A 19,685-nucleotide genomic window follows, 5' to 3' on the forward strand; every position below is an offset into this window, starting at 1 on the left:
ATTATCTTCTTAGCACTATATGGCTATTTTCTTAATAGCATATAGCTGTATTATTTTGACACTATATGGCTGTATATTATGATTCCTTTATGGCTGAATTAAGTTGCCGTAACTATATGTCGGTATTATCTTAGTTTAAACTGGCTTCAATGCGTCCATCCAAGAGTCCAGAATGTTTAATAATCGGTTATTTGTGCCTTGAAAGACCCCAATATTGCACCCACCGTGATGGACATTACGGTAAGACCACCCCTCGCCGGGTCGGTGGCTTTCTCGGTATTTACCACAGACGCGATGAGGTATCACAGAAACGATTTATTAAATACAAAAGAAAAGTTTCCACATTCAGGATTTAGTTTAAAAACATTAAAAACCACAAACCCCATAAACGCCACTGACGTGAGGGACCGTACAAAACGCTATATACAGGATATGTACACCGGGCAGCTGGGATACACTGCGCTTAGATACACCCGCATAGTGCTGCCGACAGCTTAGCATCAATGACAAAGTACAGCTGACATCTTAGATACACTCCTATAAAATAGTTGTCTGCTTAGATACAATGCCATAGTGAAACTGACAGCTTAGATACAATGCCATAATGTAACTGACAGCTTAGATACAATGCCATAGTGAAACTGACAGCTTAGATACAATGCCATAATGTAACTGACAGCTTAGATACAATGCCATTGACTACCTGGTAGCTTAGATACAATGCCATAGTGCAACTGACAGCTTAGATACAATGCCATAGTGCAACTGACTGCTTAGATACAATGCCATAGTGCAACTGACTGCTTAGATACAATGCCATAGTGCAACTAACAGCTTAGATACAATGCCATTGTCTACCTGGCAGCTTGGATACAATGCCATAGTAAAGATGACTATTTAGTTACATTGCCATAGTTCAGCTGTGAGCCTAGATGCACTGCTGCAATACAGATGTGAGTTAGATACACTAAGGACTGTAAGTGGCAGCTTAGATACATTAAAATAGTATAGCTGACTGTTTAGATACACTAGTAAAGCTGACAGCTTAGATACAGTGACATTCTAAATCTGACAGCTTAGATACAACAGCTGACCGCTGAGATACAATGGCAGAGTATATCTGACAGTTTGGTTACACTGCCATAGTACAGCTTAACACTTAGATACACTGCTATAGTATGTATGAAAGCTTAGGTACAATTCCATACAATTGCATGGTATATCTGACAGTTTGGATACACTGCCATAGTACAGTTTACTGCTTAGATTAGATACACTGCTATAGCATGTCTGAAAGCTTAGGTACAATTGCACGATATATCTGACGGTTTGGATGCAGCACCATAGTATAGCTGACAACTTAGATACAATGCCATAGTTTACCTGAAAGCTTGGATACATTGCCATAGTACAGCAGGCAGTTTAGATACAATGCCATAGTCTATCTGACAGATTAGATACACTGCCATAGTACAACTGACAGCTTACATACACTGCCGTAGTCTGACAGCTTAGATACACTGACAGATTAGATACACTAAATGTTCCTCAGATAGATTTGCCTCAGATACACTGCCATAGATCCTATGATGACTTGTAGCAGGGCGAGAAGGGACCATCTCTGGGCAGATTTGGGGTTTCTTCCTGAGGTAAGGTCTTGCGTATCCACCATTACATTTGGAAATGTTGAGCATTATGATAAACCAGCAGCCAATCACAGCTCAGCTTTCATTTTTTTCACAGCAGTTTTAGAAAAGAAAGCTGCTCTGTGATTGGTTGCTATGCAGCAATGGTGACATTCAGGGCATGTGACTCGGATGTACCCATGGCGATGTCTTGTTGGAGGCGCTGCTCCCAGCCTCCCCACATTTCACTGCCTGGCAGTGGGGTACCTCCAGTGGTGGCAGACCACATGGCCGCTATGGGGCCCGTGAATTGGGGGGGCCGGTGCTAATGGATGCCGATACAGTTGAAAGCAATGATGAAAGAGGGAGCGGACATCATTCATCATTTTCCCTCGGCAGCTGAGATCTGACAGCTCAGTGAAGTGGGTGCAATGATGTCCCTCCATCGCGCCTGCGTGTAGAGCAGTGAACACCGGAGCAGGGGGTCCGAGGAGAGGGGCGTATTTATTTATATATTCATTTATTTAAATCAGTGTGTACATAGTGGTCATAATACTACATGGATCACTATGGTGACTATGAGGAGCGCATTATACTATATGGACTGGAAGACTATGGGCTGTGCATTATACATTTTGAAATGGAAGAACATGGGGGTGCATTATACTTTATGTAGCACTATGGGGGTGCATTGTATTATATGGAGTACTATGGGGGTGCATTATAATATATGGAGGACTATGGGGGTGCATTATATTATATGGTATTATATGGAGGACTATGGGGAGTGCATTATAATATATGGAGGACTATGGGGGTGCATAATACATTTTGGAATTCAAGACTATGGGACTGCATTATACTTTATGAAGCACTATCGGAGTGCATTATATTATATGAAGGACTATGGGGGTGCATTATAATATATGGAGGACTATGGGGAATGCATTATAATATATGGAGGACTATGGGGAATGCATTATAATATATGGAGGACTATGGGGGTGCATTCTAATATATGAGGACTATGTGGGCAATCTTATACATTAAGGACCATGGGGGCTACCTTATACATGGACTATGGGAGTGCATTATAATATATGGAAGACTATGGGGTGCATTATAATATGGAGACCTATGGGAAATTAATTATAAGAATTGGAGGGCTACCTTATACATGGAGTGCTATGGGGGTGCATTGTAATATATGAAGGGTTATGTGGGACCCATTATACGATATGGAAGGCTATGTGGGGGCCATTATAATATTTGAAGAGATATGAGGGAGCCTTTATAGTTTATGGAGGGCCATTATACTGCATGCAAGCAATTATGCAGTGTGAAGGATTGTGTGGGTGGCATCATACTGTGCGGGGGGCTGTGTGGAGCCCATTATAATATTTGGAGGGTTAAAAGGGGACATTATACTGTTACTGTATGTAAGTCCATTAGAATGCACGGGCTGTGTGGGGGTCACAGTTGGGGGTCATATTGTGTTGGAGTCACCATTCATTGTCAGAGTAATTGGTGGTACAGCGGAGGGTACTGTGGGGAGGATTTCACTGATCATACAGTATTTGTGGGCCACTTTTATGTCCGCAATGAAAGAGGAATCTAGGGGCTTCAATAGGAGGAAAATAACTTTGAAAGGCCTAAAGAGTTGTAAGATTTGTTCTTATGTGACCCAATTATTATTATAGGACTTATGGGGGTTCATTATACTATATGCAGGACTATGGGGGTGCATTGTACTATATGGAGGACTATAGGGGTGCATTATACTATATGGAGGACTATGGGGTGCATTATATTATATGGAGTCATATGGGGTGTGAGTTTTAATATATGGAGGACTATGGGGGTGCATTATATTATATGAAGGCATATGGGGTGTGAGTTATAATATATGGAGGACTATGGGGGTGCATTATATTATATGGAGGCATATGGGGTGTGAATTATAATATATGGAGGACTATGGGGGTGCATTATATTATATGAAGGCGTATGGGGTGTGAGTTATAATATATGGAGGACTATGGGGGTGCATTATATTATATGGAGGCATATGGGGTGTGAGTTATAATATATGGAGGACTATGGGGGTGCATTATATTATATGGAGGCATATGGGGTGTGAATTATAATATATGGAGGACTATGGGGGTGCATTATATTATATGAAGGCGTATGGGGTGTGAGTTATAATATATGGAGGACTATGGGGGTGCATTATATTATATGGAGGCGTATGGGGTGTGAGTTATAATATATGGAGGACTATGGGGGTGCATTATATTATATGGAGGCATATGGGGTGTGAACTATAATATATGGAGGACTATGGTGGTGCATTATATTATATGAAGGCGTATGGCGTGTGAGTTATAATATATGGAGGACTATAGGGTGTGCATTATACTATGTGGAAGGCAATCTGAGACCCATTATACTAATTGGATGGTTATGTGGGGGTCATTATAATATATGAAGGGCTATGAGGGGGCCATTTTACTATCTAAAGGGCTAAATGGGAGCCTTTCTACTTTATGGAGGGTTATTTGAGGGTCATTGTACTGTATGCAAGCAATTATACAATGTGAAGGATTGGGTGGGGTCAATCATACTGTGCAGAGTGCTGTGTAGGGGCCATTATACTGTTTGGAGGGCTATTTGTGTCATTACACAGTGTGGAGTGGTGTGGTGGCCATTATACTGTATGTAGGCCCATTATAGTGCATGGAGGGCTGTGTAGGGGTCACAGTTGGGGGATCATACTGTGTTGGGGTCATCATACTTTGCTGTGGTAGTTAATAGGGGTGCATTAGCATCATTATACTGTGTGTGGAGGGTATAGGGGAGGAGTTCACTGTGGGGGGGTCATACAGTGTTTTGGGGGCACTTTTGTTGACATCACACTTATGGCTGCTATGGAACGAGAATCCAGGGGATTAAGTAGATGGAAGATTACTTTGAAAGGGCTGAAAAATTGTGAGATATACTCCTCTGTGACCCAGCCGAATATTATTCTTTTTTTAGGGGGGGAGGGGGCTTAATTTGAACTATGGGCCCCCATGATTCCTATGTAGGTCTCTGCTGCCTTTTACAAGATCTGACCCATGTGACAGTTACAGAAAAAGCAAAGACTTCCCTCCATGCAAAGTTCATGGGAAAGTGACTTCTCCTCGCCATTACCCAGCGACACGAGCCTCCGCCTCATTCCACCGCCCGCGAGCAAAATATAGACCCCGATCACACGAGCGAAGAATGCGGAAGACGAGAGCAGCGGCTGCATCCAATATAGACACGATAGGATTAGATACAGCAGCACTGACAGCAGTATCACAAGTTATATGCGTAGATACAACGCTCAGCAGACAGTATCACACATGATAGGATTAGATACACAGCTCAGCAGACAGTATCACACATGATAGGATTAGATACACAGCTCAGGAGATAGTATCACAAAATAGGATTAGATACACCAGCGCTGGAGATAGTGCATACATGATAGGATTAGTTATTTAGCTCAGCCAACAATATCACATATGATAGGATTAGTGTTTTAGCAATTTCTAATCCTGTCCTGTGTGATACTGTCTGCTGAGCTGTGTATCTAATCCTATCCTGTGATACTGTCTGCTGAGCTGTGTATCTAATCCTATCCTATGTGATACTGTCTGCTGAGCTGTGTATCTAATCCTATCCTGTGATACTGTCTGCTGAGCTGTGTATCTAATCCTATCCTGTGTGATACTGTCTGCTGAGCTGTGTATCTAATCCTATCCTGTGTGATACTGTCTGCTGAGCCGTGTATCTAATCTTATCCTGTGTGATACTGTCTGCTGAGCTGTGTATCTAATCCTATCCTGTGTGATACTGTCTGCTGAGCTGTGTATCTAATCCTATCACGTGTGATAATGTCTGCTGAGCTGTGTATCTAATCCTATCACGTGTGATAATGTCTGCTGAGCCGTGTATCTAATCCTATCACGTGTGATAGTGTCTGCTGAGCTGTGAATCTAATCCTATCACGTGTGATAGTCTGCTGAGCTGTGTATCTAATCCTATCCTGTGTGATAATGTCTGCTGAGCTGTGTATCTAATCCTATCACGTGTGATACAGTCTGCTGAGCTGTGTATCTAATCCTATCACGTGTGATAATGTCTGCTGAGCTGTGTATCTAATCCTATCACGTGTGATAGTCTGCTGAGCTGTGTATCTAATCCTATCCTGTGTGATACTGTCTGCTGAGCTGTGTATCTAATCCTCTCCTGTGTGATACTGTCTGCTGAGCTGTGTATCTAATCCTATCCTGTGTGATACTGTCTGCTGAACTGTGTATCTAATCCTATCACGTGTGATAATGTCTGCTGAGCTGTGTATCTAATCCTATCACGTGTGATAATGTCTGCTGAGCCGTGTATCTAATCCTATCACGTGTGATAGTGTCTGCTGAGCTGTGTATCTAATCCTATCACGTGTGATAGTCTGCTGAGCTGTGTATCTAATCCTATCCTGTGTGATAATGTCTGCTGAGCTGTGTATCTAATCCTATCACGTGTGATACAGTCTGCTGAGCTGTGTATCTAATCCTATCCTGTGTGATACTGTCTGCTGAGCTGTGTATCTAATCCTATCCTGTGTGATACTGTCTGCTGAGCCGTGTATCTAATCTTATCCTGTGTGATACTGTCTGCTGAGCTGTGTATCTAATCCTATCCTGTGTGATACTGTCTGCTGAGCTGTGTATCTAATCCTATCACGTGTGATAATGTCTGCTGAGCTGTGTATCTAATCCTATCACGTGTGATAATGTCTGCTGAGCCGTGTATCTAATCCTATCACGTGTGATAGTGTCTGCTGAGCTGTGAATCTAATCCTATCACGTGTGATAGTCTGCTGAGCTGTGTATCTAATCCTATCCTGTGTGATAATGTCTGCTGAGCTGTGTATCTAATCCTATCACGTGTGATACAGTCTGCTGAGCTGTGTATCTAATCCTATCACGTGTGATAATGTCTGCTGAGCTGTGTATCTAATCCTATCACGTGTGATAGTCTGCTGAGCTGTGTATCTAATCCTATCCTGTGTGATACTGTCTGCTGAGCTGTGTATCTAATCCTCTCCTGTGTGATACTGTCTGCTGAGCTGTGTATCTAATCCTATCCTGTGTGATACTGTCTGCTGAGCTGTGTATCTAATCCTATCACGTGTGATAATGTCTGCTGAGCTGTGTATCTAATCCTATCACGTGTGATAATGTCTGCTGAGCCGTGTATCTAATCCTATCACGTGTGATAGTGTCTGCTGAGCTGTGTATCTAATCCTATCACGTGTGATAGTCTGCTGAGCTGTGTATCTAATCCTATCCTGTGTGATAATGTCTGCTGAGCTGTGTATCTAATCCTATCACGTGTGATACAGTCTGCTGAGCTGTGTATCTAATCCTATCACGTGTGATAATGTCTGCTGAGCTGTGTATCTAATCCTATCACGTGTGATAGTCTGCTGAGCTGTGTATCTAATCCTATCCTGTGTGATACTGTCTGCTGAGCTGTGTATCTAATCCTCTCCTGTGTGATACTGTCTGCTGAGCTGTATATCTAATCCTCTCCTGTGTGATACTGTGTGCTGAGCTGTGTATCTAATCCTATCCTGTGTGATACTGTCTGCTGAGCTGTGTATCTAATTCTATCCTGTGTGATAATGTCTGCTGAGCTGTGTATCTAATCCTATCACGTGTGATAATGTCTGCTGAGCTGTATATCTAATCCTCTCCTGTGTGATACTGTGTGCTGAGCTGTGTATCTAATCCTATCCTGTGTGATACTTTCTGTTGTGCTGTGTATCTAATCCAAGCATATGTGATACAGTCTGCTGAGCTGTGTATCTAATCTTACCCTGTGTGATACTGTCTGCTGAGCTGTGTATCTAATCCCATCATGTGTGATACTGTTTCCCGAGCTGTGTATCTAATTCCATCATTTGTGATACTGTCTTCTGATGTGTGTATCTAATCCCATCATGTGTGATACTGTCTCCTGAGCTGGGTATGTAAGGTTATTTATTATGAGTGATACTTTCCCTTGTGTATCTAAGATTATTAAGTGCCATACTGTTTTCTCATCTGATGTATCTAAGCCTATTATGCGTGATACTCTAACCTCAGATGGTGTATTTAAGCCTATCACTTGTGATACTGTCTTCTGAGCCGTGTATCTAATCGTATCACGTGTAATACTGTCCCCTCAGCAGGTATATCTACGTCTCCAATGTGTGATACAGTCTCCTGTATCTAAGCCTGTAATATGTGATATCATGTTCGATGTTGTTTTCTCAACTGGCGTATCTAAGCCTATTATGTATGATATACAGTCATCTCAATTGGTGTATCTAATCCTATTATGAGAGATTCTGTCTGCTGAGCTGTGTAGCCTATCATATGTGATTCTATCTACTGTATCTAAGCCTCTTGTGTGCTACTGTCTTCCGTATCTAAGCCTTATGTGGGATACTGTATCCTGAACTGATGTAGAGCTAACTTCAGTTCTAATATTGAGTTTAATCATCTTTTTGGAGAACACAAGAACCTGGAGATACATTTCCATGACCGGGGTACGACAGGAGTGTAGACCCCCCCCCGTATATACAGGGCCGGCTCCAGGTATATGGGGGTCTTTGGATGCCCTTGGGTCCCGCGTCACCCCACCTTCATAGACAACCGTAGTAGTTTCCTCAGATTGTAAAATCCCTCAGTAGCCCCCGGTATCTGCCCAGATTTCTAATAATAAAAATTTGACCCCAATATTTTGCAAAATTTTGCAAGAATTAATCCATGGGTTTGAACCTCCAAATTGAGCACAATGTTCTGTTCTGTACCCCAAGACGTAGAAATATCTCAGTATTTACAAGAAATAACACCAATAAAAATTCTGGATCTTTACTATAGAAAGTTCTTTTGGAAACACAGAACATTCCGACACGTTGGCCTCGACGTCCATGTAAATAATGGCAGATGGACATTTCCCTTGTGTCCTAAGGTTTGAAGATTCAACATGTGCCGGGATCCACGTAAAGGGAAACCAAGCCAAACTCCATGACTTCATTGATGATTGACTTTCTCTGAACTTCAATCCCCTTCACCAAATAATCCAAACACAAACATGGAGGACCAGGAATGGGGAGGAGAATGGACGCCACCAAAACGTTTCCGAAAGTGAAAAGTGATACTGAGGTTATAATGACTGTGGGGGCAACAAGGAAGGTTCCTCCATGGTCGTTGTAGGTTCCAGGTGACCAACTGGGTATCTGTCGGCACATTACTGGTCTCCTGTATGTAGAGCCGCCATTATGAGTGTTCTGCACCTCGTCTTCTTCATCCATTTACAACTGTTCTAGAAAAAGACGTACGCACAGAAAAAATGTCTCTGACTGATCCAACAAGGTAGAAGTCGTGGTTACAGCTGCTGGGGAATGCCTTGCTCCTTATAGCCTGAAAATAAGTATATGAGAGGATTACTATGGATAGAGTTATAGACAGACAGAGAGACAGACAGACAGAGAGATAAAGAGATAGATAGATAGATAGATAGATAGATAGATAGGGATGGCTATAGAGAGGTCACGGAGATGTCTTCAGGACACAGATAGAGATGAATCTAATGGTGGAGCAGAGAGCCACCACTTTCTTCCTCCAATGTTCATTCTGTGTGAAGACTGACAAGTCCTGCTGGGACCTTTGAGCCGCATGACTGGTGGCGGAGAAAAGGAGCAGGACACAAGCAAGGTGTGTGTGTTGATGTAAAAGGTGTGTCTTGATGTAACAGAGGTGTGTGTTGATGAAACAGAGGTGTGTGATGTAACCGGTGTGTGTGTGTTGATGTAACCGGTGTGTGTGTGTGTTGATGTAACTGGTGTGTGTGTGTTGATGTAACAGAGGTGTGTGTTGATGTAACAGAGGTGTGTGTTGGTGTAACCGGTGTGTGTGTTGGTGTAACCGGTGAGTGTGTGTTGGTGTAACCGGTGTGTGTTGGTGTAACCGGTGTGTGTTGATGTAATCGGTGTGTGTGTTGATGTAACAGGTGTGTTGATGTAACTGGTGTGTGTGCTGATGTAACCGGTGTGTGCGTTGATGTAATCGGTGTGTGTGTTGATGTAACCAGTGTGTGTGTGTTGATGTACTAGGTGTGTGTTGATGTAACTGGTGTGTGTGCTGATGTATCTTGTGTGTGTGCTGATGTAACATGTGTGTGTGTGCTGGTGTAACCAGTGTGTGTGTTGATGTAACCGGTGTGTGCTGGTGTAACCAGTGTGTGTGTTGATGTAACCGGTGTGTGCGTTGGTGTAACCGGTGTGTGCGTTGGTGTAACCGGTGTGTGCGTTGGTGTAACTGGTGTGTGCGTTGGTGTAACTGGTGTGTGCGTTGGTGTAACTGGTGTGTGCGTTAATGTAACCGGTGTGTGTGTAGATGTAACAGAGGTGTTTGTTGGTGGCTCTGTAGGTTGGATCTGTGCGGGCATCAGATTGTGTTTGAGGGCAAACAAAGGATTATCCTCTGTGTGGGTACACTGGGCAAGGATACTGGTTTAACATAAAGTAAAAGTTGCTTTGTGTGTTCCTCAATCTTATCATTCAAAGTTGAGTGATACGAAAAAACCACTGCCACTGCTCATGGAGCTGCTGATGATCGGATCCACCTCTGTGCACTCAGGATAACCCCCAATATAAGACACTGGCCACCTACCTTGAGAGACTGTAAAAGAAGTGAAGCAGATATCATCACAGACAGGCATGAAAAAGAGGAGAAAAGAGGGAATAATGAATAAAAGCAGTGAAAATCAACCAGTAACTTACACCTATATATTGCTATATAATAAAACAGAAAGAAAAATATGAGAGAGAGATAGAGGGATAGATAGATAGATAGATGGATAGAGGGATAGATAGATAGATAGATAGATAGATAGATAGATAGATAGATAGAGGGATAGATAGATAGAGGGATAGATAGATAGATAGATAGAGGGATAGATAGATAGAGGGATAGATAGATAGATAGATAGATAGATAGATAGATAGATAGATAGAGGGATAGATAGAGGGATAGATAGAGGGATAGATAGATAGATAGAGGGATAGATAGATAGATGGATAGAGGGATAGATAGAGGGATAGATAGATAGATAGAGGGATAGATAGATAGATAGATAGAGGGATAGATAGATAGATAGATAGATAGATAGAGGGATAGAGGGATAGATAGATAGAGGGATAGATAGATGGATGGATAGATAGATAGAGGGATAGATAGATGGATGGATAGATAGATAGATAGATAGATAGAGGGATAGATAGATAGATACATAGATAGATAGATAGAGGGATAGATAGATAGATAGATAGATAGAGGGATAGATAGATAGATAGATAGAGGGATAGATAGAGGGATAGATAGATGGATGGATAGATAGATAGATAGATAGATAGATAGATAGAGGGATAGATAGATAGAGGGATAGATAGAGGGATAGATAGATAGAGGGATAGATAGATAGATAGATAGATAGGAGATGAGTGATTCAGGTTGACCTTTCCCAAACCTCTCGAGGTGATTGGTGGTGACACCGGACAAATCTGTTCATATCGTGCCCAGCCATAACTTATGTTTTCTCTAATATGACAGAGGCTGTGGTTCATGCTGCCCGTGGTCTGTGTAGCATGAATCTAGTGACAGGTCTATAACCTCCAGTTCCATCACTCCTGGTGAATAGCATCTAACCCCATTGCCCCGATGTATAACCTCCGTTCCCTCGCCTCCCGATGTATAACCTCCGTCCCCTCCCCTCCCGATGTATAACCTCCGTCCCCTCACCTCCCGATGTATAACTTCCGTCCTATCACCTCCCAATGTATAACCTCCGTCCCCTCGCCTTCCGATGTATAACCTCCGTCCCCTCACCTCCCGATGTATAACCTCCGTCCCCTCACCTCCCGATGTATAACTTCCGTCCTATCACCTCCCAATGTATAACCTCCGTCCCCTCGCCTTCCGATGTATAACCTCCGTCCCCTCGCCTCTCGATGTATAACCTCCGTCCCCTCACCTCTCGATGTATAACCTCCGTCCCCTCGCCTCTCGATGTATAACCTCCGTCCCCTCACCTCTCGATGTATAACCTCCGTCCCCTCGCCTCCCGATGTATAACTTCTTTCTCCTAAAACTTTCCTCAGTGAGTGTGAGTGAGAAGTGGAAGGCGCTGCACAACTCAGCCGTGGAGTGGAGACCTTGTAACGTTACAGAGCGGGCGGCCGAGTGCTGAGGAGCAGAGGGCAGAAAGGTCACCACCACTCTGCTGACCCCATAACTGCATAGTCCAGACCTCCTATGGTAACATCAATACAAACACGGCTAGTCCCAAATATTAACTTTCATTTACCCTACTGTCTGACACAATACATTGCACCTCATTAACACTTATCCCATTACATATTACATATCACAATAACATTGGTGTCTTCAAGGAGAACATGGGCAATATGTCCATCTTCTTACATTCCCCCCTCCTTTAATGATGGTCGTCCTCAACCATCCAGAATCCTGGAAGGCAGGAAACACTACACCACACGTCACATTAAATTAACCAACATGAAGTCTTCTTTCCTTTTCTTCTCCAGAGTGACACAGATCTAGTCCTACTTATTTAGGACATACCAGTCCAAATCCATTTTTGTTCTTAACCCAACAACAGTTCCTTGGGTTGATTTTCCAGCTTTGTGGTAACATTTTGTTGAAGGCCCTTTTCTATTCCCCTCTTCTGTTGCCATGACTGTGCCCAATGCACAAGATCCATAAAGTGTTTGGTGGAAGAACATGACCAGTCGCACAGACCTCAACCCTATCCAGCACCTAGATCACACATTGTGAGGCTGGCCTCCCCCATCATCAGTGTTTTATCTCATAAAAGCTTTACTGGTTGAGGAGGCGAATAATCCCATAGAAACCTCCAAAATCTTGTAGAAATCCTTCCTAGAAGAGCGGGGGCTGAATCTTAGAGTCATCAAGTTGTTAAAGCTGAACAGTAATTGAGAAATTGGGTGAAAACGAATATGCTGTTACAGGTTGTGGTCACCCGTCGGGGCTGTGAATGTAGGTATATGGTGACCCGAGCCTCCGAGGTCGCTGCGCTGTTCATATCATATGCGATGTGGAGAGAGCGCTGTTGGTGCTTCGTCTGACAGTGATAATTACTTGAAGACTCCTTGTAATTTGCGGTAATCCGGTTATCAGCAGCATTAAGTAAAGTGCTAAAGTGCTGTCACATCACCGCGTGCTAATTGCTTTTTTTCTTACGCAGGAACGTCGCACACATTACACAACTGGATCTCAGTTTCCAGAATTTGTTTCTTCCAAATCCAAGTGAAAAACGGCAAAATGTATCATATGGCGAATATTGTGATGCTTCTTCGATTGTCGGGATATGGGATATTGTGCTGGACCTCTGGGGGGCGTAGTACCAGGGATTTATAAATGGACGCCATTGCTTTGGCCTTTTAGTAGATTTGGGCCCCAAAGAGTCATGAGAATTAGGAGGAAATAAAGGAGGAGTGCACACTTGGGGTCTGTAAGAATTTCGAGTTCTGTACTATGATGCTAGACACAACGAGCAGTACAAATAGAAGGGTAGTCAGACAAGCCGGGATCATAAGCCAGGAGGTAACGTATAAGACTCAGGGAGCAGACAGAGATGTGGTCAGGAAGAAGTGTGAGGTCAGAAGCCGGGAGATAACGTATAAGGTTCAGGGAGCAGACAGAGACGTGGTCAAGAAGAGGTCCGAGGTCAGAAGGTGGGAGATAACGTATAAGGTTCAGGGAGCAGACAGAGACGTGGTCAAGAAGAGGTCCGAGGTCAGAAGGTGGGAGATAACATATAAGGTTCAGGGAGCAGACAGAGACGTGGTCAAGAAGAGGTCCGAGGTCAGAAGGTGGGAGATAACGTATAAGGTTCAGGGAGCAGACAGAGATGTGGTCAAGAAGAGGTCCGAGGTCAGAAGCCGGGAGATAACGTATAAGGTTCAGGGAGCAGACAGAGACGTGGTCAAGAAGAGGTCCGAGGTCAGAAGCTGGGAGGTAACATATAAGGTTCAGGGAGCAGACAGAGATGTGGTCAAGAAGAGGTCCGAGGTCAGAAGCCGGGAGATAACATAAGGGTTCAGGGAGCAGACAGAGACGTGGTTTGGAAGAGGTCCAACGTCAGAAGCTGGGAGGTAAGGTATAGGTTTCAAGGAGCAGACAGAGACATGGTCAGGAAGAGGTCCAAGGTCAGAAACCTGGAGGTAACATATAAGGTTCAGGGAGCAGACAGAGACGTGGTCAGGAAGAGGTCCGAGGTCAGAAGCCAAGATCAGAACACTTACACCAGACAGGAGCCAGGAGCACACTGAGCAAACAGAAAGTACGACTGACGAAGTTCAGACACAGCAAGCCCAGAAAAGAAAGAGAGCAATCACCAGGAATAAGGTGCATCTGTGAAGACACCTCCCAAAACCAGCGTGGACCCTAGTGCAGAAAGACAACCTGTCAGCAAGTGCTCAAGACACATAGCAGAGCATATTCAAATGCAAAATGCTCTGCACAGCGGAACTGTGACATGTGCTACATTTATTTTGGGGTCCAGTCTGACTTTATTTGAATTTTAACTTATTTTATAGTGATTTTGAGGTTTGGGATCTTCTTTTAATGTCCAATCTGAATTTATTTGGGGTTCTGGGATCTGTTTGTATTCTGGGGCCATAGTTTGGGAGTCTGTACCCATTTTGGAGTTTGTACCTAAATCGAGGCTTCAGATCTTTTCTTTTAAGGTCTGATCCAAATTTAATCTGGGGGTCTGAGTTTTGGGTATGTGCTAGTTTTGGGACCTGGGGTAAGTATTTATTTTGAGGTTGCAATCTCAGTTTTTGGGGTGGGTCTGGGATCCATATTTAACTCGGAGTTTGGGGTCTGTACCTCTTCTAGGTCTCAATTCACTTTGTTGCTCGTATTTATTTTGAGGTGTAGATTTTTGGGGGATCTGTATATTTTTCGGGGTCTTTAATTTAGCGTTTGTGGCTCGTACCTGTTTGGGGGTCACAATTTATTTTGGAGTCTGTTCCTATTCTTGGGTCTTAATTTTCTTTCCTGTTTGTTTATCTTTTGGTTGGAAGTCTGTGTTTGTTTCGGAGTGTCACCTGGTCCTGTTTCTCGTTTTGGGGTCTGGAGTTCATATTTTTGGGGGGTCTGTAATTCAGGGTTTGGGGTCTGTATCTTTTTGGGGTCTGTATTTAGTCTGGGACGTCTAATTCCTGGTCCAGGAATTATATTTACTATTGATGGAAATTGAGGCCTGTAGGTCGTATGTATTGAGAGGTCCGTATTTTGGACTTATTTTGGGGTCTGGCTACTTTATAAATTTAGGGCTGTGATCAATATCAATAGTAGTTTAGTAAGAAGAGCAGCTCTGGAGCACAAACTGCTGATTTAATGAGCTACAAGGAACATCAATGAGATTCTGGAAGCTTTGGCATTAGTCGCAGGACTACAAGTCCCAGAATTCTCTTCCTAGTGACTTATGCTCTTATCGCAGCCGAGTTGCCTGTAATCCACCCGCAGACAAGACGCTGGAAAACATTTTTTAAAGAGTTAATCTGCTTCCGTACCTTCTCTTAGATTTATTGTCATGACAACCAACAAGGATAAAACAGTGTAAATTTAGATCTCTATGTTTGGTGGATCGCGTCCTCCGCTCCGGCGCTGGGCGGCAGCGAAAAATTACCGGCACTGATGTCAGAGACGGGATGTTTCAGAAAAAAAAACAAAAACGAGGCCAAATACCAAGATTTGACTCCAATGAGACTCAGTACCGCGAAGGACCCACACCAATCCCAAGAATATCCTTCTTAGCGGGTGGTGGACGTTCACCCCTGCAACTTCTGTCCTCCACCAGACTTTTCAGGATGACATAGGTATAGGGGCAATATTGGGCACCATTATTATAACTAGCTGCAAATATGGAGTCCAGAAGCTGAGTGACGAAACTTGAAGCTCGTGGGCGAGATGCAAAATATCCCATAGGGTCCCGCACTATCAGCGGTCTTTGGTTTTCTCTTCTGGGCCATATTGATCTTCCTAAGCTCCAGGGCTCGGGTGAAAACGCAACTTCTGTACTCACATAATTGCACCCCCGGGCTTTATGCATTCCTCCTACAGTCCCCAAAATTACCAGCTGCAATATCCTCATCAAACCCCACAAAACAGTCCCCACAAATGTCAGAAAAATGATCCCTCCAACCTTTATGCCCACGTAAGTGCAAGTGTTTATTCACATAACTACAGACTATAGCAGCTGCCATAGGGACTGGAATTCAAGGCACACAACGAGCCATATAATTATATACAAATAATATATATCTGTATGTAGTGATCTCCCCCTAGTGATGGCTGTATAAACTTGTATGTAGTGAGCTCCCTCTAGTGGTGGCTGTATAAATCTGTATGTAGTGAGCTCCCTCTAGTGGTGGCTGTATAAATCTGTATGTAGTGAGCTCCCTCTAGTGGTGGCTGTATAAATCTGTATGTAGTGAGCTCCCTCTAGTGATGGCTGTATAAACTTGTATGTAGTGAGCTCCCCATAGAGGCGGCTGTATAAATCTGTATGTAGTGAGCTCCCTCTAGTGGTGGCTGTATAAATCTGTATGTAGTGAGCCTCCTCTAGTGGTGGCTGTATAAATCTGTATGTAGTGAGCTCCCTCTAGTGGTGGCTGTATAAATCTGTATGTAGTGAGCCTCCTCTAGTGTTGGCTGTAAAAATCTGTATGTAGTGAGCTCCCTCTAGTGGTGGCTGTATAAATCTGTATGTAGTGAGCTCCTCTTAGTGGTGGCTGTATAAATCTGTATGTAGTGAGCTCCCTCTAGTGGTGGCTGTATAAATCTGTATATAGTGAGCTTCCCCTAGTGGTGACTGTATAAATCTGAATGTAGTGAGCTCCCCCTAGTGGTGTCTGTATAAATCTGTATGCAGTGAGCTCTCCCTAGTGGTGTCTGTATAAATCTGTATGTAGTGAGCTCCCTCTAGTGGTGGCTGTATAAATCTGTATGTAGGGAGCTACCCCTAGTGGTGGCTGTATAAATCTGTATGTAGGGAGCTCCCCCTAGTGATGGCTGTATAAATCTGTATGTAGTGAGCTCCCTCTAGTGGTGGCTGTATAAATCTGTATGTAGTGAGCTCCCTCTAGTGGTGGCTGTGTAAATCTGTATGCAGTGAGCTCCCTCTAGTGGTGGCTGTATAAATCTGTATGTAGTGAGCTCCCTCTAGTGGTGGCTGTATAAATCTGTATATAGTGATCGCTCCCTAGTGGTGGCTGTATAAATCTGTATGTAGTGAGCTCCTTCTAGTGGTGGCTGTATAAATCTGTATGTAGTGAGCTCCCTCTAGTGGTGGCTGTATAAATCTGTATGTAGTGAGCTCCCTTTAGTGGTGGCTGTATAAATCTGTATGTAGTGAGCTCCCCCTACTGGTGGCTGTATAAATCTGTATGTAGTGAGCTCCCCCTAGTGGTGGCTGTATAAATCTGTATGTAGTGAGCTCCCTCTAGTGGTGACTGTATAAATCTGTATGTAGTGAGCTCCACCTAGTGGTGACTGTATAAATCTGTATGTAGTGAGCTCCCCCTAGTGGTGGCTGTATAAATCTGTATGCAGTGAGCTCCACCTAGTGGTGGCTGTATAAATCTGTATGCAGTGAGCTGCCTCTAGTGGTGTCTGACTGTATAATTCTGTATGTAGTGAGCTCCGTCTAGTGGTGGCTGTATAAATCTGTATGTAGTGAGCTCCCTCTAGTGGTGGCTGTATAAATCTGTATGTAGTGAGCTCCCTCTAGTGGTGGCTGTATAAATCTGTACGTAGTGAGAGCCCCCTAGTGGTGGCTGTATAAATCTGTATGTAGTGAGCTCCACCTAGTGTTGACTGTATAAATCTGTATGTAGTGAGCTCCCCCTAGTGGTGGCTGTATAAATCTGTATGCAGTGAGCTCCCTCTAGTGGTGGCTGTATAAATCTGTATGCAGTGAGCTGCCTCTAGTGGTGTCTGTATAATTCTGTATGTAGTGAGCTCCGTCTAGTGGTGGCTGTATAAATCTGTATGCAGTGAGCTCCCTCTAGTGGTGGCTGTATAAATCTGTATGCAGTGAGCTGCCTCTAGTGGTGTCTGTATAATTCTGTATGTAGTGAGCTCCGTCTAGTGGTGGCTGTATAAATCTGTATGTAGTGAGCTCCCTCTAGTGGTGGCTGTATAAATCTATATATAGTGAGCTCCCTCTAGTGGTAGCTGTATAAATCTGTATGTAGTGAGCTCCCCCTAGTGGTGGCTGTATAAATCTGTATGTAGTGAGCTCCCTCTAGTGGTGGCTGTATAAATCTGTATGTAGTGAGCTCCCCCTAGTGGTGGCTGTATAAATCTATATATAGTGAGCTCCCTCTAGTGGTGACTGTATAAATCTGTATGTAGTGAGCTCCCTCTAGTGGTGACTGTATAAATCTGTATGTAGTGAGCTCCCTCTAGTGGTGACTGTATAAATCTGTATGTAGTGAGCTCCCCCTAGTGGTGATTGTATAAATCTGTATGTAATGAGCTCCCTCTAGCGGTGGCTGTATAAATCTGTATGTAGTGAGCTCCCTCTAGTGGTGATTGCATAAATCTGTATGTAATGAGCTCCCTCTAGCGGTGGCTGTATAAATCTGTATATAGTGAGCTCCCTCTAGTGGTGACTGTATAAATCTGTATGTAGTGAGCTCCCTCTAGTGGTGGCTGTATAAATCTGTATGTAGTGAGCTCCCTCTAGTGGTGACTGTATAAATCTGTATGTAGTGAGCTCCCCCTAGTGGTGATTGTATAAATCTGTATATAGTGAGCTCCCCCTAGTGGTGGCTGTATAAATCTGTATGTAGTGAGCTCCCTCTAGTGGTGGCTGTATAAATCTGTATGTAGTGAGCTCCCCCTAGTGGTGACTGTATAAATCTGTATGTAGTGAGCTCCCTCTAGTGGTGGCTGTATAAATCTGTATGTAGTGAGCTCCCTCTAGTGGTGGCTGTATAAATCTGTATGTGGTGAGCTCCTTCTAGTGGTGGCTGTATAAATCTGTATGTAGTGAGCTTCCTCTAGTGGTGGCTGTATAAATCTGTATGTAGTGAGCTCCCCCTAGTGCAGGCTGTAAAAATCTGTATGTAGTGAGCTCCCTCTAGTGGTCACTGTATAAATCTGTATGTAGTGAGCTCCCTCTAGTGGTGGCTGTATAAATCTGTATGTAGTGAGCTCCCTCTAGTGGTCGCTGTATAAATCTGTATGTAGTGAGCTCCCTCTAGTGGTGGCTGTATAAATCTGTATGTAGCGAGCTCCCTCTAGTTATGGCTGTATAAATCTGTATGTAGCGAGCTCCCTCTAGTGGTGGCTGTATAATCTGTATGTAGTGAGCTCCCTCTAGTGGTGGCTGTATAAATCTGTATGTAGTGAGCTCCCTCTAGTGGTGGCTGTATAAATCTGTATGTAGTGAGCTCCCTCTAGTGGTGGCTGTATAAATCTGTATGTAGAGAGCTCCCTCTAGTGGTGGCTGTATAAATCTGTATGTAGTGAGCTCCCTCTAGTGGTGGCTGTATAAATCTGTATGTAGTGAGCTCCCCCTAGTGGTGACTGTATAAATCTGTATGTAGCGAGCTCCCTCTAGTGGTGGCTGTATAAATCTGTATGTAGTGAGCTCCCTCTAGTGGTGGCTGTATAAATCTGTACGTAGTGAGCTCCCTCTAGTGGTGGCTGTATAAATCTGTATGTAGTGATCTCCCTCTAGTAGTGGATGTATAAATCTGTATGTAGTGAGCTCCCTCTAGTGGTGGCTGTATAAATCTGTATGTAGTGAGCTCCCTCTAGTGGTGGCTGTATAAATCTGTATGTAGTGAGCTCCCTCTAGTGGTGGCTGTATAAATCTGTATGTAGTGAGCTCCCTCTAGTGGTGGCTGTATAAATCTGTATG

The 19,685-nt window shown here is 43.6% G+C and overlaps 1 protein-coding gene across 1 annotated transcript in view; it reads right to left on the reverse strand.

Annotated features, from left to right (window-relative positions):
* Positions 1-299: 299 nt before the first annotated feature.
* Positions 300-19,685, reverse strand: part of STUM (stum, mechanosensory transduction mediator homolog) — a 90,210-nt gene continuing 70,824 nt past the window's right edge. Inside the window, exon 3 of the mRNA XM_075339062.1 lies at positions 300-9,124. Within this exon, the coding sequence (XP_075195177.1) occupies positions 9,090-9,124 (35 nt within the window). The 3' untranslated portion in view covers positions 300-9,089. The remainder of the gene's footprint in view (positions 9,125-19,685) is intronic.

The sequence above is a fragment of the Anomaloglossus baeobatrachus genome, chromosome 3, assembly GCF_048569485.1.
Source record: "Anomaloglossus baeobatrachus isolate aAnoBae1 chromosome 3, aAnoBae1.hap1, whole genome shotgun sequence".
Taxonomy (NCBI): domain Eukaryota; kingdom Metazoa; phylum Chordata; class Amphibia; order Anura; family Aromobatidae; genus Anomaloglossus; species Anomaloglossus baeobatrachus.